Source organism: Pristis pectinata, chromosome 7, assembly GCF_009764475.1.
Source record: "Pristis pectinata isolate sPriPec2 chromosome 7, sPriPec2.1.pri, whole genome shotgun sequence".
In the NCBI taxonomy this organism is placed as follows: Eukaryota; Metazoa; Chordata; class Chondrichthyes; order Rhinopristiformes; family Pristidae; genus Pristis; species Pristis pectinata.
This window is the reverse complement of record NC_067411.1, coordinates 91,260,299-91,280,013: the sequence shown is the minus strand read 5'-3', so window position 1 is coordinate 91,280,013 and position 19,715 is coordinate 91,260,299. Positions and strand designations below refer to the sequence as shown.

General features: G+C 42.0%; 1 protein-coding gene across 1 annotated transcript in view; it reads right to left on the bottom strand.

Moving 5' to 3' along the window:
- The window catches only part of st8sia4 (ST8 alpha-N-acetyl-neuraminide alpha-2,8-sialyltransferase 4), a 49,571-nt gene that overhangs the window by 16,710 nt on the left and 13,146 nt on the right, over positions 1 to 19,715 (bottom strand). Inside the window, exon 4 of the mRNA XM_052019652.1 lies at positions 9,972 to 10,265. Within this exon, the coding sequence (XP_051875612.1) occupies positions 9,972 to 10,265 (294 nt within the window). The remainder of the gene's footprint in view (positions 1 to 9,971; positions 10,266 to 19,715) is intronic.

Genomic DNA, 19,715 nt, shown 5'->3' with positions numbered 1-19,715 from the left:
CTTTACGTCAGTATTCACCACAGAAAAAGATCTGGGGAATTGTAGTGGGGACTTACAGCAGCCTGAAAAGCTTGAGCATGTAGATATTAGAAAAGAGGAGGTGCTGAAACTTTTGGAAAGCGTCAAGTTAGATAAGTCGCCAGGACCGGATGAGATATACCCCAGGTTGCTGTGGGAGGCGAGGGAGGAGATGGCGGAGCCTCTGACGATGATCTTTGCATCGTCCATGGAGACGGGAGCGGTTCCAGAAGATTGGAGGGTTGCAGATGTTGTTCTCTTATTCAAGAAGGGGAGTAGGGATAGCCCAGGATATTATAGACCGGTGAGTCTTACCTCAGTGGTTGGTAAGCTGATGGAGAAGATCCTGAGAGGCAGGATTTATGAACATTTGGAGAGGTATAATATGATTAGGAATAGTCAGCATGGTTTTGTTAAGGTCAGGTCCTGCCTTATGAGCCTGATTGAATTTTTTGAGGATGTGACTAAGCACATCGATGAAGGGAGAGCAATAGATGTAGTGTATATGGATTTCAGCAAGGCGTTGGATAACGTACCCCATGCAAGGCTTATGGAGAAGGTGAGGAGACATGGGATCCAAGGGGACATTGCAGTGTGGATCCAGAACGGGCTGGCCCACAGAAGGCAAAGAGTGGTTGTTGAAGGGTCGTATTCTGAGTGGAGGTCAGTGACCAGTGGTGTACCTCAGGGATCTGTACTGGGACCTTTACTCTTTGTGAATTTTATAAACGACCTGGATGAGGAAGTGGAGGGGTGGGTTAGTAAGTTTGCAGATGACACGAAGGTTGGGAGTGTTGTGGATAGTTTGGAGGGCTGTCAGAAGTTACAGAGAGACATAGATAGGATGCAGATTTGGGCTGAGAAGTGGCAGATGCAGTTCAACCCAGATAAGTGTGAAGTGGTTCATTTTGGTAGGTCAAATATGTTGGCGGAATATAGTATTAATGGTAGGACTCTTGGCAGTGTGGAGGATCAGAGGGATCTTGGGGTCCGAATCCATAGGATGCTCAAAGCGGCTGCGCAGGTTGACTCTGTGGTTAAGAAGGCATATGGTGTATTGTCCTTCATCAATCGGGGAATTGAATTTGCGAGCCGTGAGGTATTGTTGCAGCTATATAGGTCCCTGGTCAGACCCCACTTGGAGTATTGTGCTCAGTTCTGGTCGCCTCACTACAGGAAAGATGCGGAAGCCATAGAGAGGGTGCAGAGGAGATTTACAAGGACGATGCCTGGAATGCGGAGCATGCCTTATGAAAGCAGGTTGAGGGAACTCTGCCTTTTCTCCTTGGAGGGACGGAGGATGGGGGGGACCTGATAGAGGCATATAAGATGATGAGAGGTATTGCTAGGGTAGATAGTCAGGGGCTTTTCCCCAGGGCTGAATTGGTGGCCACAAGAGGACATAGGTTTAAGGTGCTGGGGAGTAGGTATAGAGGAGATGTCAGGGGTAAGTTTTTTTACTCAGAGAGTGGTGAGTGTGTGGAATGGGCAGTCGGAAACGGTGGTGGAGGCTGATACAATAGGGTCTTTCAAGAGACTGTTAGATAGGTACATGGAGCTGAGTAAAATAGAGGGCTATGGATAAGCCTAGTAATTTCTAGGGTAGGGACATGTTCAGCACAGCTTTGTGGGCCGAAGGGCCTGAATTGTGCTGTAGTTTTTCTATGTTAGTGTGCTTCTTCTTCCTTGGGATGAAGTTCTGCTGTGTCTCCCGAATTACTCCCAGAAACTCCTGCCATTGCTGCTCCACCATCTTCCCTGCTGGGGTCCCCTTCCAATCAGCTCTGGCCGGCTCCTCCCTCATGCCTCTGGAGTTACCTTTACTCAAATGTAATACTGTTACATCAGACTTCAGCTTCTCTCTCTCAAACTGCAGGGTGAATTCTATCATATTATGGTCACTGCCTCCTAAGGGTTCCTTCACCTTAAGCTCCCTGATCAAGTCTGCCTCATTGCACAACGCCAAATCCAGAATTCCCCGTTCCCTAGTGGGCTCTACCACAAGCTGCTCTAAAAAGCCATCTCGTAGACATTTGATAAGTTCCTTTCCTCGCAGTCCACGACCAACCTGACTTTCCCAGTCTACCCACACATTGATGTCCCCCATGATCACTGTAACATTGCCTTTCTCACATGTCTTTTCTACTTCCTGGTGTATTTTGTACCCCACATCTTGACTACTATTCGGAGGCCTGTACTTAACTCCCATCAGGGTCTTTTTATCTTTGTGGTTCCTTAACTCTACCCACATAGATTCTACACCAGTCCTGACGAAGGGTTTTGACCTGAATCATTGACTGTCCATTCCCCCCCCCCCCCCCCCATAGATGCTGCCTGACACGTTGAGTTCCTCCAGCTCCTTTGTGTGTTGCTATTGATTTCCAGCATCTGCAGTCTCTCGTCTCCACATAGATGCTACATCTTCTGATCCTAGATTGCTCCTTCCTATTGACTTAATTTCATTTTTTTTAAACCAACAGGGCCACCCCTGCCCCTCTGCCCACCTGTCTGTTTTCAATAGGATACGTATCCTTGAATGATTAGCTTCCAGCTCTGATCTTCTTTCAGCCACATCTCTGTGATGCCAAATCAAATGGAATCCCACAATTACCTTGTGTATACTTCCGCCCACGTTGCTTAAGGACACCACTTCATTTTCATAGCTACCCCGTCTCTGGCACATCTGTCATGACAATGTCATGATTTACACTAGTACCTCTGACAGGTCTTCAGTTTTGTCTCCTTGGATTCCCCTTCACAGTTGATAAGGTTCCCAAGGGTGTCTTCCATTCCCTGTATCTCTGCACTCATCTCCACAACTCTCACTCTCAACATGTTGCACATCTGTTGTAAAAATGCGACAGCAAAGAAGACCATCTATTCAAAAACAAAAATGGTGAACTTTTCTTCCTGAGCACAGCAAGTGGAACAGTAGAACTTGACTACGAAATGAAACTCAGTTCTTTTTTTCTCCATTACAAACAGGATTGGCCACCATTTACAAGGAACACTGTCATCCAAAGGTTCTTCCGCAAGTCGCACCATATTTCCATTCCTTCCTTGTCACTTGATCTAATTCCTAGAGCTTCCTATCCAACTACATAGTGGGAAAAACTGAAACAGTTCAAGGCCAATCAATGATTGTCAATAAATGCTGCCCAGCAATTCCCATCCCATCAGAGGTTTTCTGAAGGCTAAATACGTTATTGTTTGTACACTCCCTTGTTGCTCTATTTAACTTAGAGCTGAGTTTTTGACAAAGTAACCTCCCCATCTACATCCGATCTCTTCTATCACCATCACCCAGTTTCAGCCTTGTTCAACTCATCTGCTGCTGAAACCTCAAAATTTGACTTCTAGATTAGATATCTTTATTAGTCACATGTACAACGAAACAGTGAAATGTATTTTTGCATAGAGTGTTCTGGGGGGGCAACCCGCAAGTATCGCCATGCTTCTGGCACCAACATAGCATGTCCACAACTTCCTAACCCATATGTCTTTGGAATGTGGGAGGAAACCGGAGCACCCGGAGGAAGCCCATGCAGACACGGGGAGAATGTACAAACTCCTTACAGACAGTAGCCAGAATTGAACCAGCTCGCTGGCACGGTAATAGCGTTATGCTAACCACTACACTACTGTGCCTGCCTACAAACACCCAGAGCCAGTGTTTCATTTTGCACTCTCTGTTTAATTGCAACCATTTAACACATGGCTTTTTGTACACTCAAACAAGGTCCCCTTCAGCCTTCTGCACAGAGATCACTGACCTATACTGGCTTCCAATCCAGAAATCCCCAATTTAAATCTACTTATTCAGACGATGCTTGACTTGGACAGGAATGTGTAGATAGAGATGTTTAAATTCCCACTTGATCTCAACTCTCAATGGCACTATAACCCCTGTCAGCCTTTCAAGATCTCCACATTCCTCCAATTCTTGGCACATTGATTTTCTTTCCACAAGTAGCTATGGCTTGTCGCTGCCCAGTCCATAAACTACAGATATTCCTGTCCAAATCCCCCTCCTCTCCTTCCTCCTTGTAGACATTCCATAAAGAGCTCTCTGTCACTTGTTCTAATATCCCCTTATGTGGCAGAGTACCCAATCTTGCTTGATAAAACTCTTGTCAGGAACTTTGGAATATTTTACCATATTAATGGCGCTATATAAATGCAAGTTGTTTGTTCATTGGAGCCATGGACAAATAAGCAAACAGCTTCAGCTGCATTCTGCCCTCACTTCAAGTGCTGAGATCAATAATAGCAAATTAGCAGCTAGCAAAGGCAAAGCTTTTCGATCTCAATAACCACTGTAAACCCGCAGGGTGTTTTTTCTTGTGTCGTTGTTTGCATATTGTGGCCGAGTCTTATAAGAAGCTGAACTGTTATCCTAATAATATTCTGATTGGAGCTTGAATGTATTCTTAAGTAAACAAGTAATGCCTTTATTTTTAAGTAATCTTTTTTGGTGTTTTTGCGAATACTATTGAAAATCAGATGTTGCATACCTTTCCTTTTGTTTCTTGGTATCCTTCAAGATACTTGTGAAACTGTGGAAGGTGCTGGGATGAAACTCTTATATTTACTGTGGCTATTGCCAAGAAGTTCATTCTCTGAAACTTACTCCAAATGCACATGTACGATTGCAGCTGTGTGGTGCACTCTACTTCTGAAATTTCTTTCCTTTGAAATCAATGCAGCCAAGCTTTGGAAGTGGAGTGCAATGCACAGCTTGCATTATACCTGCGCTGTTGAAAGTGGACTTCCATCTCCATATGTGTGTGAACCCTCTCCATGAAGAAGATGGTGAACAATGTGCTGCTTTCTCACCTAATGACTGTTCCTACAATCTGTATTTTTATTGCATTTTAGCAAAATAGAATTGCCCACAGATTGACTATGGGTTAGATTGTGTTTTCTTAGGTTTATTAGTACCAGTGACAAAATTAGGAAAAGAGATGAGATTCTGTGGGCAGATTTGAAGGCGTAAGGAAAATGAAGAAGAAGCAGGACTTCAATGGTAGTTATTGCTGGATTACTCCCTATGTTGCATGCCTGTGAATGTAGAAGTAGGAAGGTAATGCAGATGAATCCATGGCTAGAGAGATGGTAGCAAAGGCAGAGCCTTAACTTCTTGGGGTGTTAGTGTGATTTCTGTACAGACCACACAGATTGCACATCAAAGGACTGGGACCAATAACTTGTGACATGCTGTTGAGGGCTGAAACTAATTGGCAGATAGATAGGAAGCTGAGCATTGATTTGGAAGGAGTAAAGCAGAACTAGTAAGGGAAGGCAGAAAATTAAAAGGGAGTGAACAAAGATTAGGAAACAAACAAAAAAGCAGTCTCTAGCTGTGCTAAATGGCACATACCTAAATACAAGGAGTTTAGTGAATAAGGCAGATGAACTGAAGACATTGACAGATATGTGGAAGGATGATACTTTAACTATGACTGAAACACAGCTTGAAGAGAGACAGGAGTGGCAGCCTAACGTTTCTAGTTACAGGCCAAGACAGAGAGAAAAAAGGAGGGTGGTGGGCTGGGAATATTGGTTAGTGAGACAATCACAGTGGTCAGAAGAGGCACGAGCATTAAAACCAAACCCTGAAACATTCACACTGATGTTCAGCCAGAAATGCCAAACTGATGATCCATCTCGGCTTATCCTGAGATTCTCAAAGTAGCAGGCTTCAACCCAATTCCATTCACACCATGTATTATCAAAATATGGATGAGAGCACCTGATACAGCAAAGGCTTTGGGGACAGACAACATTCTGCTTTGCATTGTCAGTTGCATCAAGGGAAAAACACTCTTTATGGTAGGAGCAGTCAGACCTTGTACAAAAGGAGATGGCCGTGGCATTTGGAAGTCAATCATCCCAGCTCCAGAATGCCACTGCAGGTTCCTCAGGTTCCCCAGGACAGTGTCCTCTACCCAACCCTCTTCAGCTGCTTCATCAATGACCTACCTTCCACCATAAGATCAGACCTGGATGATTGCACAATGTTCAGTTCTAGTCACAACTCCTCAGAAAATGAGGTAGCCCATGCCTGCATGAAGCAAGACCTGGACAACATTCGTACATGTGCTGGCAAACAGCAAGTAACATCCGCACCACAGAAATGCCAGACAAAGTCCATCTCCAACAGCAACAAGTCCAACTACCTGTACTTGACATTCAATGGCACTGCCATCACTGAGATCCCCACCATCAACATCCCAAGTATCAGAACTGACCAGAAACTCAACTGGATGAGCCAGATAAATATCATAGCTACAGGAGAAGTTGTGGGCTGCTGGCCCTGTGTCAAATGACCCACCTCCTGACATCCAAAAGCCATTTCCGCAGGTCTGTGACGGAATATTCACCATTTGTCTGTATGAGTGCCACTTCAATAACTCTCAAGAAACTCGACACCAGGACAAAGCAGCTTGCTTGATTGGCACCCGATCCATCACCATAAACATTCATTCCCTCCACTGCTGGCACAGTGGCCGTAATGTGTACCGTCAACAAAATACACTGGAGTTACTTAACCAGGCTACTTCAACAGCACCTCCCAAACCCAGGACCAAAAGACCACCAAAATGGCCAAGGCCAGCAGGAATATAGGAACAGGTCTACCTGTAGGTTCCCCTCTATCACACACAAAGCTGAGTTGAACATATATCACCATTTCTTCACTAGTATTAGGGGTAAACTCTGGAACTCCCTCGCCAGCAACACTCTGGGAGCACGGTAACCAGGACTGCAAAATGGCAACTCACCAGCATCTTCTTATGGCCAATTAGGAAAAGGGAGGGAATGGCACCCCCCCATTCCACAGATGAATTAAGAATAACCCAAAGGCCCAGATTTATAATCCAGAGAATGTTAGAGTTCAAATCCCCTAAAGCAATTTGAGAATTTGTTTGAAGAAAAGTCTGGGAGTTAACCATTGATATTAGTAAAGCAACCATGAAACAACTTGGATTATTGAAATACCCAACATATTCACCAACCACCTTTAAGAAAGCAAATCCAGCATCCTTAAATAGGTTTACTTACTTTTGAAACTTGTCCCACAGCAACTGCCTTATGAAGTGGTTTGGCAGGTAATCCAGTTGCATTACTACCAGCTAAGAACGGCAATGCTGATCTTGCCAACTTAGTCAAGCTCCCAGCAACAAAATACAATTCAATACAGAGTCAAAAATGAATAATTTCTCTCTTTTGGAAAGCTTGTCTTATTACACAAGTTTGCCAAGTCTTCCTCTTAAGACCTATTAGTATTTCATTTTAAATGTTTTATGATCCACTTTGTATAGCTGACTTGCTTATTAACTATTATGGCATGTAGCAGTTAGTGTAACGCTATTACAGCGCCAGTGACCTGGGTTCAACTCTGCCGCTGTCTATAAGGAGTTTGTTCTCTCAGTGTCTGAAAGGGTTTCCTTCGGGTGCTCCAGTTTCCTCCCACATTCCAAAGACATACAGGTTAGGAGCTGTGGGCATGCTATGTTGGCACCAGAAGAGTGGTGATACTTGTGGGCTGCCCCCCAGCACATTCTCAGTAATGCAAAAAGACAGATTTCACTGTGTTTCAATGTACATGTGACTAATAAGTAAAAATATCTAATATCTATAATATTCCTCATTATAGGAAGCTTTCTGTGGAAACTTTAGAGAGAGGGTGCAGAGGAGGTTTACCAGGATGCTGCCTCGATTGGAGAGCATGTCTTATGAGGATAGGTTGAGCGAGCTGGGGCTTTTCTCTTTGGAGAGAAGGAGGATGAGAGGTGACTTGATAGAGGTGCACAAGATGATAAGAGGCATAGATCGAGTGGACAGTCAGAGACTTTTTCCCAGGGCAAAAATGGCTAACACGAGGGGGCATAATTTTAAGGTGATTGGAGGAAGGTATAAGGGGGATGTCAGAGGTAAGTTTTCTTTTTACACAGAGAGTGGTGGGTGCACTGCCGGCAGAGGTGGTGGAGGCAGATACATTAGGGACATTTAAGACTCTTAAATAGACACATGAATGATAAAGAAATGGAGGGCCATGTGGGAGGGAAGGGTTAGATAGATCTTAGAGCAGGATAAAATGTCGGCACAACATCGTGGGCTGAAGGGCCTGTACTGTGCTGTAATGTTCTTAAAAAAAATGATTCTTTCCTGTTCCTTACCCAAAAGCTAACTGCTTCTTCCAGTTAGTTTCATGGCAAGGAATATCTTTTGTTCTCTTAACCCATATTTTTTCTTCACAATGATAAATGTGAAAAAGAAAACTCTTCCAAGTTTGAGAAAAGAAAGAGATTTACAACTGTTTTTTTAATATCAGACAAAATCAATCTGGAGATGCTCAAGCACTAGACCTATAATCTCAGGACACATGCTGAAGAGAGCAATGTACAGCATATGATAATAATGTGTCATACACAGCACACACTGAAAAATAAAGTGTTTTCAATGGTTAGTTATAAATGTAAATATTTGTGTTTCACACTACCACAGTGGTGGAGTCAGAGCCGATGACATTTTAATTGCAACCAATTCATTCCTCATTTATAAAAACTGCAGATGCATCCTTATAAATAAGGAATTAAAGGAGCAAGTACATTCTCCTGAGCAGCCTCGTTATCCCTAAAGGCTGTAAAAGGAATATATTTTCATCCTTAATGGATTCATTTTTGTTACCTATTAAATTTTTTTTTACAAGAAGCCTGGGAGTTTTGATCAGAAGTCATTCTCCTTAGTGTTCATGAACTTCCACAGCAGTGGTTAAAAACAATGAAGGAATCCCACTCCTGTTCAGCAGTTTCAAAAAGGTAAAATGTGACAAGGAGTTAAGAAGAGAGGTCAGTCCATAAGTAGTAATTTCCCTCATCACCTCCAAGGAATTCAGGGGAAATTTAGTCAAATGCACCTGCTCATTTGGTTGAATGAGTATGAAACTGACCTTTTCTGTTAAAGATCAGACTTTTAAAAAAAAACTACTGGGTCTACAAAATAATATCAGGAACAGAGAGACTTATCTAACCTAAATACTTACGATTTATTTTATGAGTCATAGGGCAAAATGTTCCAAGACCATTTGTCACTGAATATACCAATAATTTTTTGATCAGCAACTACAACAGGTGAACCCCACTCAGAGTGGGGTTCCTGAAAATTTCTCGAAGTACAATAAACAACCTGTCACTTGTGTCTGGACTAATTATCCTCCATAAAGCGGTCTGATTCATAAATTCTTTAAAATGGGATGATGTGTGACTTATACAGCATTTTTAAGTCTCAATAACAATTATTTACAGATCTAGGTCCATTATTTGTACATATATCTTCATAGAAGCAGAATGTCAGCAGACAAAACGGATGGCAGAGGGGTGAACGGCTGTTAACTTTTTAGTAGTAATCTTGCACTTCTGCTGCCTTGGAATTCAATTGATAAATGAGTTTATGGCCGAGAAGGATTTCAAGTGTAGAAAGTTTAAATTAGGTTATCAATCATAAGCCCTTTGTGAACTCCTATTTCACAGAGAGTGGATTAACTTTTGCACACTGTTCAAAATAATGAGAGTTTACATTTAGATTTCCACTATTATCGCTGATTTTTAAAAATCTCATTTAATGGGAACCTTTAACATTCAAACACCATAGCTAGCATTTGAATGGTCACAGGGAAGTGATATACAAAGGCAGGCAGGTCATATGGGCAAAAAATTTCCCAGGATCCCATTCCAAATTAATCCAAACAAAATTACTTAATTATTTTGCATTAAAGTGGGGTGGGATTTTAGAAAGTACTAGCATTTTTTACCTAGCTTTTTTTGAGATCATACTAACAACTCAGTGTTGAAGATTTCAGGACCAAGGTCACAGACTCCTGATCAATGGCCATCTGTTTTAAAGTCAAAGATTTACTGTTAACCTGGTTTGAGATATGGAGAGGTACATACCCTCGGACAGCATGTATGAGTCGTAGGGATGGGTAGGCTGTCTGTATGCTCAGTCTCTTCTTCAGAATCAGCTGATTTACACACTCGACATGCTTTTCTCCTCCTTTAACCATGAACGCAGGGATCCACAGAACACTGTCATTCAACAGTGCCAGTCTGTCGACAAATTTCTCTCTGTCTGTCTCACTCTGAAGACTTCCAAATGCTCTTTGCACAACTGATGGATTCATAGTGACAAAGTCAGATTTGAGTCCAACATCATCAGCGTATTCCAAAAGGGGCGCAAGATTACACCTACAACAAACAAAATAATTGGTTTTCTTTGTGATTTGATTTTGTTCCCAAGTAACATCAATAATACTGATAAATAAATTACACATAATGCAAATGATGAAAAATTACTCAAATGACCAATGTTCTTTCATATGTGTTCTATTGTATTTTATATCTTTATTAGTAACGTATCAAAGCCAACTCTGCACACATATCATTGCTACTTTCTGGTAATTTAGCTTGGCTGTTGGATATTCTCCAGATGCAAGGAGAAAGGAGATAACCCATGAAAATAGGTCTTGGCCCCTTGAATTTGTACTGGCGTTTCCAAAGCATTCCACAATGAAGGAAAGCTGCCTGGAACAGTAATAAAGCACAGGCAGGTGAAAGTGTTCCCAACCTTCCCGACTCATTCTCACAATCCCCTTGTCAGCTGCCACTCATTTGGCAAGGTGATCAAAAGAAGCAAGCCATAGAGTAATACAGTATGGAAACAGGCCCCTTGGCCCAACTGGTCCATGCCAACCAAGATTGCCCATGTTTGGCCCATATGCCTCTAAAGTCCTACGTGCTCATGTTTAGATTCTCATTGCCCAGTGAAAATCAGGACGTCTTTTTCCTCCTTTTAAATTACTGGCAGGGAGATCTATACACAGCAGTAGAAGGTCCTGATCGCAGCTTTTATCTCACTTATCAAGGACCCAAACCAACGGTTAACTGGCATAATTCACTGGGTGGGACTTAGTGCAAGTGAAGGTAGAGGCAGAGGAATTTTCAATGAACTCAAGGGAATAGTGTAGAAGGCAGGGAAGGACTGGACTTATTTAAAGCAATAATGAAGGTTGTACCAACTGATATGGATGAAGATGAGCAATGTTACAGAGGTGAAAATAGACTGTCTTGGCATTAGGGTTAATATGTAGTCAGAAGCTTATCTTGGGATCCAATAAGGTACTAAGGTTGTGAGCAGTCTTGCTCAGACCCAAACAGGAAGAGTGACGGAGCTCGTAGCAGGGATCAGAGACAATGGTTTCACTCTCCTCATCACTTGCCAGCGTAAATTTTTGCTCATGAAGGTAAAACTTCACTGGCGATTCAGTGAAGATCATGGTTTTATCAAATGTCTTATATGATAACACAACCTCCACGGTAGAGGTATTAAACAAAAGATTCTCTGGGGTAGAATTTCAACCTCAGTAACACTAAATTTATGGGAGGTTATCAGCCATTGCTTGTACACTCCTCTGCACATTTGGTTCCGCTAAGTCTAACGTGTGCAGCTGAGTAAAACTAGCGACCAATGCACACATCCAATAGCAGCATCAAGAATGAATTCTTCCCTTAAGATCTGGAGCATTTGTGGAGAATGTGGCTATAGGATGTCTGGTGAGTCTGTGGAATGAGGGCATCACGCAAAAAGGTCAACAAAAAACAAGTCCGATTGACAGAATAGAGGAGAGATGGATAGACGACAGTTAACCCTCAACCGCCCTCGGAAATAGACCGTTAAACCTCAGGTCTAGGGTATAACAAAAGCAAAGCCAAAGTGACCCTTAAAAAAAATTTGGGAGCCAAGTACCAAAATGTGGGAGAACTGCTCCACAGACAAGTCAAGCAAATGGCTCACACTCCCAGAATCATACTGATGAGCTATCTGTGATGCTTTTTAGCAGAAGTAACCAATGCACAGTCATTGTAGCGAATAAATCATCTTCATAATGAGCAAGCCTGTCAGGTTCTATGCCACCACCACAGAACTAAGTAGCTTAACTTAACTCAAAACTGGGCATCAATTAGTGACAATGGACTATTAGCAGCACCATCACCTTGCAGTTCATTGCAACCACAAGCTCATGGCCAAGAATTTCTCTCAATCCTTAATCATCAAGCTGGATGACTAAACCTGGTTTAGTCAGTGTACAAGTTTGTGGCAGGAGGAGCATCAGACAGAGCTGAAATGATGTCCCAGTCTAGCAAAGCTACAACACTCAACAGCAGAAGCAACACATGCTATAGAAAGAACTATGCACTCCTTTGATTAATGGATCAGGTCAAAACTCAGCGGTCCTGCCTCTTACGAGTGATAGAGGAAGCTTGGTGATACTTGTTTAGAAAAATGAGGTGATTGAGACTTAAGATTCTGAGGGAGTGAAAGCAAGAAGCTGTCTCTTCTGCCTGGAGATTCCACAGCTGGGGGGGGGGGGGGGGGGGTGCAGAGTCTCAAAATAAGAGGTCAGCGATTTGGAATTGAAAAAGGAAAAGTTCTTTACTCCAAGGATTACAAATCTTCCTAATTCTCTAGATCAGGGAACTGGTGATCAAGGGATTTGCTGCACAGGATCAGCTAGGATCTTACTGAATGGTGGAGCAAGCTCAAAAGGGCTGTATGGCTCAGTCCTGCACTTGCTTGATAAGCTCATGTTCTTAAGGAGCATTCTCAGAAATTGAAGTCAGTGAGGATCAGAAGGAAAACTCCACTGACAGGACTCATACCTGGTTTATAGGAAAATGGTCATAGTTGGAGGCCAGTCACAAAGATATCATTGCAGAGTTCCTGAGGAATAGTGCCCTTGGCCCAATAATCATCTGTCTTCTAGAAGAAGCAGAGTATTCACCTTTTAATTGGAGAAACCAAATGCAGATTGGGTGACCATTAGGCAGATCACCTCTGTTCAATCTGCAAAGGTGACCCAGGGCTTTCATTTTACCATCACTTTAATTCTCCAGCACAGTCCCACTCTAACCTCTCTTTCACACTGCTCCAACAAAACCTAACGTAGTCCCAAGCAGCAGCACCTCATCTTCTAACCAGTACACTACAGCTCTCAAGACTCAGCAATGGATTCAATAATTTCAGATAACCAGTTTGTAGCAGAACTAGCCAGTTCTGATGACAGGTCATCTGTTATGATAACTCAGATGCTGTCTGATCTGCTGGGCATTTCCTATATTTTCTTTTCTTTTAGACTGTTAGTAACTGTACAGGTCTGTATCTCACTGCTGCAGCACTGAGTGTACGCTTCCCCCCTCTATCCACCTGTTCCAGGCAGATCAACTGCGATTAACACACCATCACCAGCCTTTCTCTTTCTCATCTGGGACCACCACGAACTGCATCATTGAACGGTTCCCTTATATAATGAGACGGACTCGACCTCACAATCTACCTTGTTATGACCTTGCACCTTATCGTCTACCTGCAATGCACTTCCCTGTAGCTGTGACACTTTACTCTGTATTCTGTTATTGTTTTACCCTGTATTGCCTCAATGCACTGTGTAGTGAATTGATCTGTACAAACAGTATGCAAGACCAGTTTTTCACTGTACCTCAGTACGAGTGACAATAATAAACCGATACCAATCATTGGATCTATCCTGGTCTCCACCCTCTTACAGACATTCCCTTTGTTCTTTCTACCCCGCACCACAACTGTAAACATCCCAGGCCTCTAACTTTTCCTAATTCTTATAAGAAGTTCTCGACCTGAAACATTGACTGTTTCCACAGCGACGCTGCCTGAATTGCTGAGTATTTCCAGCATTTTCTGCCATTATATCTTCATCAATAATCCTCCCTCCAGCATAAGGTCAGAAATGGGGCTATTTCCTTTTGATTGTTACGTTCAGCTTTATTCAAAATTTCTCAAATAGGAAAGCATTCTGTGGCTGCATGTGGCAAGGCCTAAACAGCATTCAGGCCCGAGCTCATGAGTGAAGACACGAGAGACTGAAGATGCTGGAAACTGGGAGCAACACACAAAAAATGCTGGAGAAACTCAGCAGGTCGGGCAGCATCGATGGAGGGAAGTGAACAGTAGGCGTTTCGGGCCGAGACACTTTAAAATTAGGGAAAAGTGCCCATAGGCAGGATGGGGTGGGGATTCAGCACTGTTGCTGTGCAACTTCATCTCTGACACAAATTCTCTTTCAGCGTGGCTTTCAACTGGCAAATGGAACAAGCCGATAACACTCAAGCCCTACAACTTCTTGAACATATTCCACTATTCTACTGATCATTGCTGAACTCTATTTGCACTTCTTTTCAACAATACTTCTAACTAAAAAAAAATCCAGTGAACAATTGAACTCTGCCTGCATATTCTTCATTTTCAGGTAACGTTGTTTTGCTCACTTCCTTCAGTTTATCCACAACTGCAATGGTAAAACGCTGCTTCTAACAAAATGGCTTCTATGTATACTTCAGAGTATAGCAGGATATACAATAATTACTAACATAACTTGTAGCCTTTCACATTGTTCTACTCTTTAAAGAGGTAGCTGTTAGATGTTTACTATCTGGATAAAAAGAAGTGGGGACAGGAGTTCACCAAATGAGACATTATGCAAATCATTTGGAAATTCCCCATTGCCCATGAGTGACTAACTGAGTTGTCTGACAGTCTAGTCTGGCACTACCAACTCCGACATTTAATTTTTATTGAGTTATATCTGTGGTCAGTTCGGAAGCCAATGGCTTCTCTTGAAAAAGCTTGCCACTCCTGGACAATTACATCCGGTCCTCCAAGAACCTATCCTTGTCTCCATCCAATTTCTCATCTACCAGCTGTCCGCCAGTGAGGTCATCTGGAAACACAGATCGATGACACACAGTTCCACCTCCTCTTCACTACTCCTGCCCCCTTTGCTGCCTTTGAATTCTCTTGCCTGACATCCAGGACCAGATGGGCAGAAAGTTTAGTTCACTAAACATTGGGAAGCCCAACTCCATGGCCACCATTCTCTGCCACAAGCTGCAGCCTCATATTTGCGCTATTACTAATGCACCCAATTCCACCTCACTTAAAATAAACTGCTGGACTCAGCCTCTGTCACAGTTCATCGACTGCTGAAAATCTCACTTTTGTCCTTATTACCCCGACACTTCACCATTCCTAAATGCTCCTGACCAGTTTCCCTCATTCTACCCTCCATAAGCCGGAGGTTGTCCAACACTCTGCTACCCATGTTCTAACTGACAGCACTCTGTTCACCCTAGTGCTTGCTCACCTCTAGCACAGCATGCCTGGATTACCCTGGCTAACTCTCCAATCTCTGTCAGCTTGACAATGCTGACATTATCAGAATTCCTCCATCTTCATTGCTCCACCTTTTTCACAGCATTGCCTTCAGCTGCCCAGGTCCTTGGCTCTGGTATTTGTTCCTAAACCCTCTCCACCTCAATTTCTTCCTTTAAGTTTATCCCTAATATGTTCTTACATGGCTTGGCATCAAAGTTTGTTTGAAAACACCTTGTGAAGCACCTTGAGACCAAATGCAAGTTATTGTGGAAAGATGCTGAAGGTTTCGATCCCACCATTGCTCAGTGCATCATTATCAAATTAGGCAACTGGTCTCAGAAAACACGATGGCTGCAGAGATTATTATAAACTTAATTAGGATTTTTATATTTGGAACTATAAAGATATCATTACACATATAATGGAAGTTTATTGATTATTATGGTATCAAATTCTTCAAAAATTATCAAATGAGTCTTAAACCGAGCTGAGTTTCCTTGTCCCCCAAAATGAGTAAATAATAAAATTAGGTGCATCAAAAGATGATTCATCATACCCAGCTTGCTCTGTCCTTCAGTTTATGATAAGGAACTGTTCAGTCTGTTTTTATTCTCCTATATCAGTTAGAAGCCTGTATAAATTGACTCTCTAACACATCCCTTCACTTCTTTTCAAATGAATCTGTATTTACCATGTTTCATTATAGTTGATTACATCAGTTAACAATTTAAAGAGATTAAAATATTTTGTCCTCTTCAACAGAAAATGGGGGAAACAATAGTCTTTGCTGGAATCAACAAAACGTTAACAAGTTTTGGGGAAGACTGTCCTTGGAATGTTTGTATTTCTGCAGTTGTACAATTTATATTTTGGCACAATGACTGCAATATAAAGCCTATATAAATGATTTGCATAACAATAAGAACATGTGGGTCAGCTGTAGTTTGAAAGAAAATTTAGTTTTCTTAAAACACTAAGGTTGTGATGCTGTTCTGTAGTTATCCGTTGTTTGGGTGCTTTAGATGCATATATATTGGCTAGGGTGTTAGTGCATGTCAGACTAACAACTGCAGGGTGGGCAGAACACGATGTCAATCAGTGTACAATTCTGATCAGATGCCAGCGCAGCCAAATTAGAGTTCCATGTTGCAGCTGAAGCCCACGCTTAATGTCACACAGGTGAAATTGTGTTCAGCAAAAGGAAGGATTCGCACTCGTCAAACATAACAGCAACACTTGCAAGTTAGTTTCTGGATGTGTTTTACTGTTTGCTACAATGATTATTCAAGGGGTTAGTGCTTTCTAGCATTCTTTAATATTGCTTAAGCATACAGGGAATGCTATCCAAGTTGCTGAATGGCTTTTGCATTGGTTGCAAATCAGTTATTTCCAGAAATCATTAGTAGGCATTTCCTGTGGAATGCAACGTGATGGGGAGAACAAGCTGCTGGAGATGGGAGAAGGAAGAAGGGAAAACTGGAATAAGGAAGAGGTCACATTCCTCTACTGGGGTTTGCAGAGAGCAATTCTCCAACTAGAAGCTCAACTAGGTGTGTAAGGTGCCTGTTCCTTTGTAAGGACGACCTCACTCAAATATGTGACTCACTCCAGCCATTGCAACCTCAGTGCAGGCTGTGGAATGCTTTGCCATTGGTTGTTCCTTGGTCTGCTTATATTCCAGTGAGGATGCTCTCACACTAAAGCACAAACATCTCACACACTGTTCCTGGTTGAGATTTTTGAGGGTTACTAGAACATCAGCCTGATGTTGGAGATCTGTGCAATGCCTCAAAGTTTTCCATCCACTGTCGCACGAAAGTGACTGAAACAATCAAGAGAACATTACACTTAATTCTCTCTTGCCAAAGAGGAGTGAGGCAAGTAAACCCATGAGGATTGCAGGCTTCCACATGGAGCATGGTGTCCTATCAAAGACATTGCGTTGCATCATGTTAACTCTGATACCAACCACAACCAGAAGAAATGCTATGCCCTCAACATCCAACGGGATGAGGGAACTCCCTGACCATACCCAGGATATCGTGCAAGTCAATACCCTGTACACTAGCAGCATTCAATGGCAACTGCTGTGATATTTGTATTTGAGTCACTGTGGCAAATCAATGGGCAACACCGGCTATCATTGATAGTGTGGGTGCAGACTCTGATGTACAATCCACACACCTATTGACAACAGTAGACATGATTGCCACTCTGCCATTTGAAATGGGATAGAGCATCAATTCTGGAAGGTCCTCGCTGCACTTTGACAGAGCGCTTCACCTGGTTTACAGCAACCTGCTGTACATCAGCACGAGGGTGCCAGGTGTGCCACCAAAATAAAAATGGTGAGCAGGGCAGGAGGAAGGAGGAAGAGGAAGGGGAAGGCAACATTAACAGTCCTTTTCTGGATTTTTGTTTCATGACCCGGTCATCCAATTGCCCTACCAATAAACCCCAGCCCCTGTTTCCCATTCACCAGCAGTCAAACATCTTAACATTCATCTGTTGTGACCCATCAATGGTCCATTAAGCCAAAGTAAAAGCCAGTATAAAAATAAATATTCCAATAGAAATTTATAAATCAAACATGCCAATGTGCATACACCCTTGTATGTTCCCTAATGTTCACATCCCGAGTGTGTCTCTCTCTCTTTGATAATCAAAAGAGATGCAAAACACAGTAAGAGGTGAAAAGTCTGGCAGAGCTAAAAGGTGGAGGATAAAAATAAGCCTGCAAGGGATATCAAAACCAACAAAAGAATCTTGACAACTTCTTTAGAGTAATGGGGTGCTCAGGAATATTGTAGGCCTCATAAAAACCAATACCAGTGACGTTGGAGATGAGAGGAAGAAAACAGCACACGTTAAAATTTTACTTTGAGTCACTGTTTAGAGGTTGCCTTGTGAACAGCGAACAGCATGGGGAGTGCTGGCTGCATATAGCAATCACATAACTAAGCTTTCAGCATGTAGTTGTTCCCTGCGTTGAATTAAATGGATGTGGGTTAATGTGCATTGTGATACCTGCCCCCTTTTTTGGCTCTAAACAGTTTAAACCTCCTAAAGTCTAATAGAACTAAAAATATTCTCCTCTGTTTTATTCTGTCTGCCACATCTCTGGTCCTTGATTTGAACTCTGAAGTAACAATGATGTGTGAAGTTTAAAGAATTGAACACATTTAAACAGGGGCATTCCCTCTTGGTACAGTTTCTGTATTTGTACAACTGAAATGATCAACTGCCCATTACAGAAACCACCTGATGTTTCCTCTCCATTAAAATCAATTGAACTGAAAAAAAATCAGGTTGTTTCTTTAACATGGGTTTATGCATTATGCTTTATGCATGGGTAGCAAGTTGTAAATGTACCATGCTGCTTTTACAGTGTGAGAGATAATATTGGGTCATGGTGAGCTCTAAAATCAGCTATAAAAACACTTTTTGTTTGAGTATTGATCAGAGCTTTAAATATCAACATGTACTGGATGTGCTGTTCTCAGATCCACCCAAGAAAATAAACCTCATGCTTTCAGCGCTCACACACTCCTTTCGAAATACTTAAACCCCTGTGGTTGCTCATCCACTCTCAAAATAGCCAAGAGGAGCCATCAGTTTGTTACATGTAAACTTTTCTTTATTTGTTTTTGTCATTTCCTCCTCCCAGAGAATGTATCAAATGCTGTTCACAATCTGCACAAGAAAAGTTTATTTCACAGACTCTCTCATTTGACCCTTTAACTGAGCAGATCTAAAAGATATTCTTAGCTTGTGGTGAGACTTCAGAACTTAATTTGGTTAACTACCAGCAAGCGTAAACTGAAGTAAAATACTTGTTTGGAAATTGAAAAAAAATCTGCTGATGCCAGAAATCTAGAAGGAAAACAGAAATCTAAAGTAAAAACAGAAAATGCTGCAAATACTCAGTAGGTCAGGCCTCATCTGTGGAAAGATGAACAGAGCTAACATTTCAGGTTGAAGACAGTTCATCAGAACTAGGGAGGAGATAAAAGAAGCTGTTTTTATTTTAAAATATTTCTTTTTCAGTTTGAGTGTGAAACTGTGAATGCTTCATGAATTCATCCTTAGTGAGTATAAACAAGCCTTAGTGGAAAGAAACATCCTTCTTACCCAGCTTTTCCTAATACTTAATGAATTGGAATTAGGATAGAGCTCAGTATGGCTGAATACGATGTCACTATGTTTTACTTACATTACTATTTTGTTATTCACATTATCATTTCATTATTAAATCAACCCCATTTTACAGAGTGTTATCATTTCCCCCATGAGTGAAATAATTGCTCTCCAACTGCAATTAGATGAGATTTTAACTTGTATTTATCATGCCTGCTATTTTTCCTTCAGTTAGACCAATACCTCTTTACATCAACTCTGTAGATACCCTCAGTTTCCAAAGTCTCCATCTTAGTCTTTCGGAAAAGATTTAC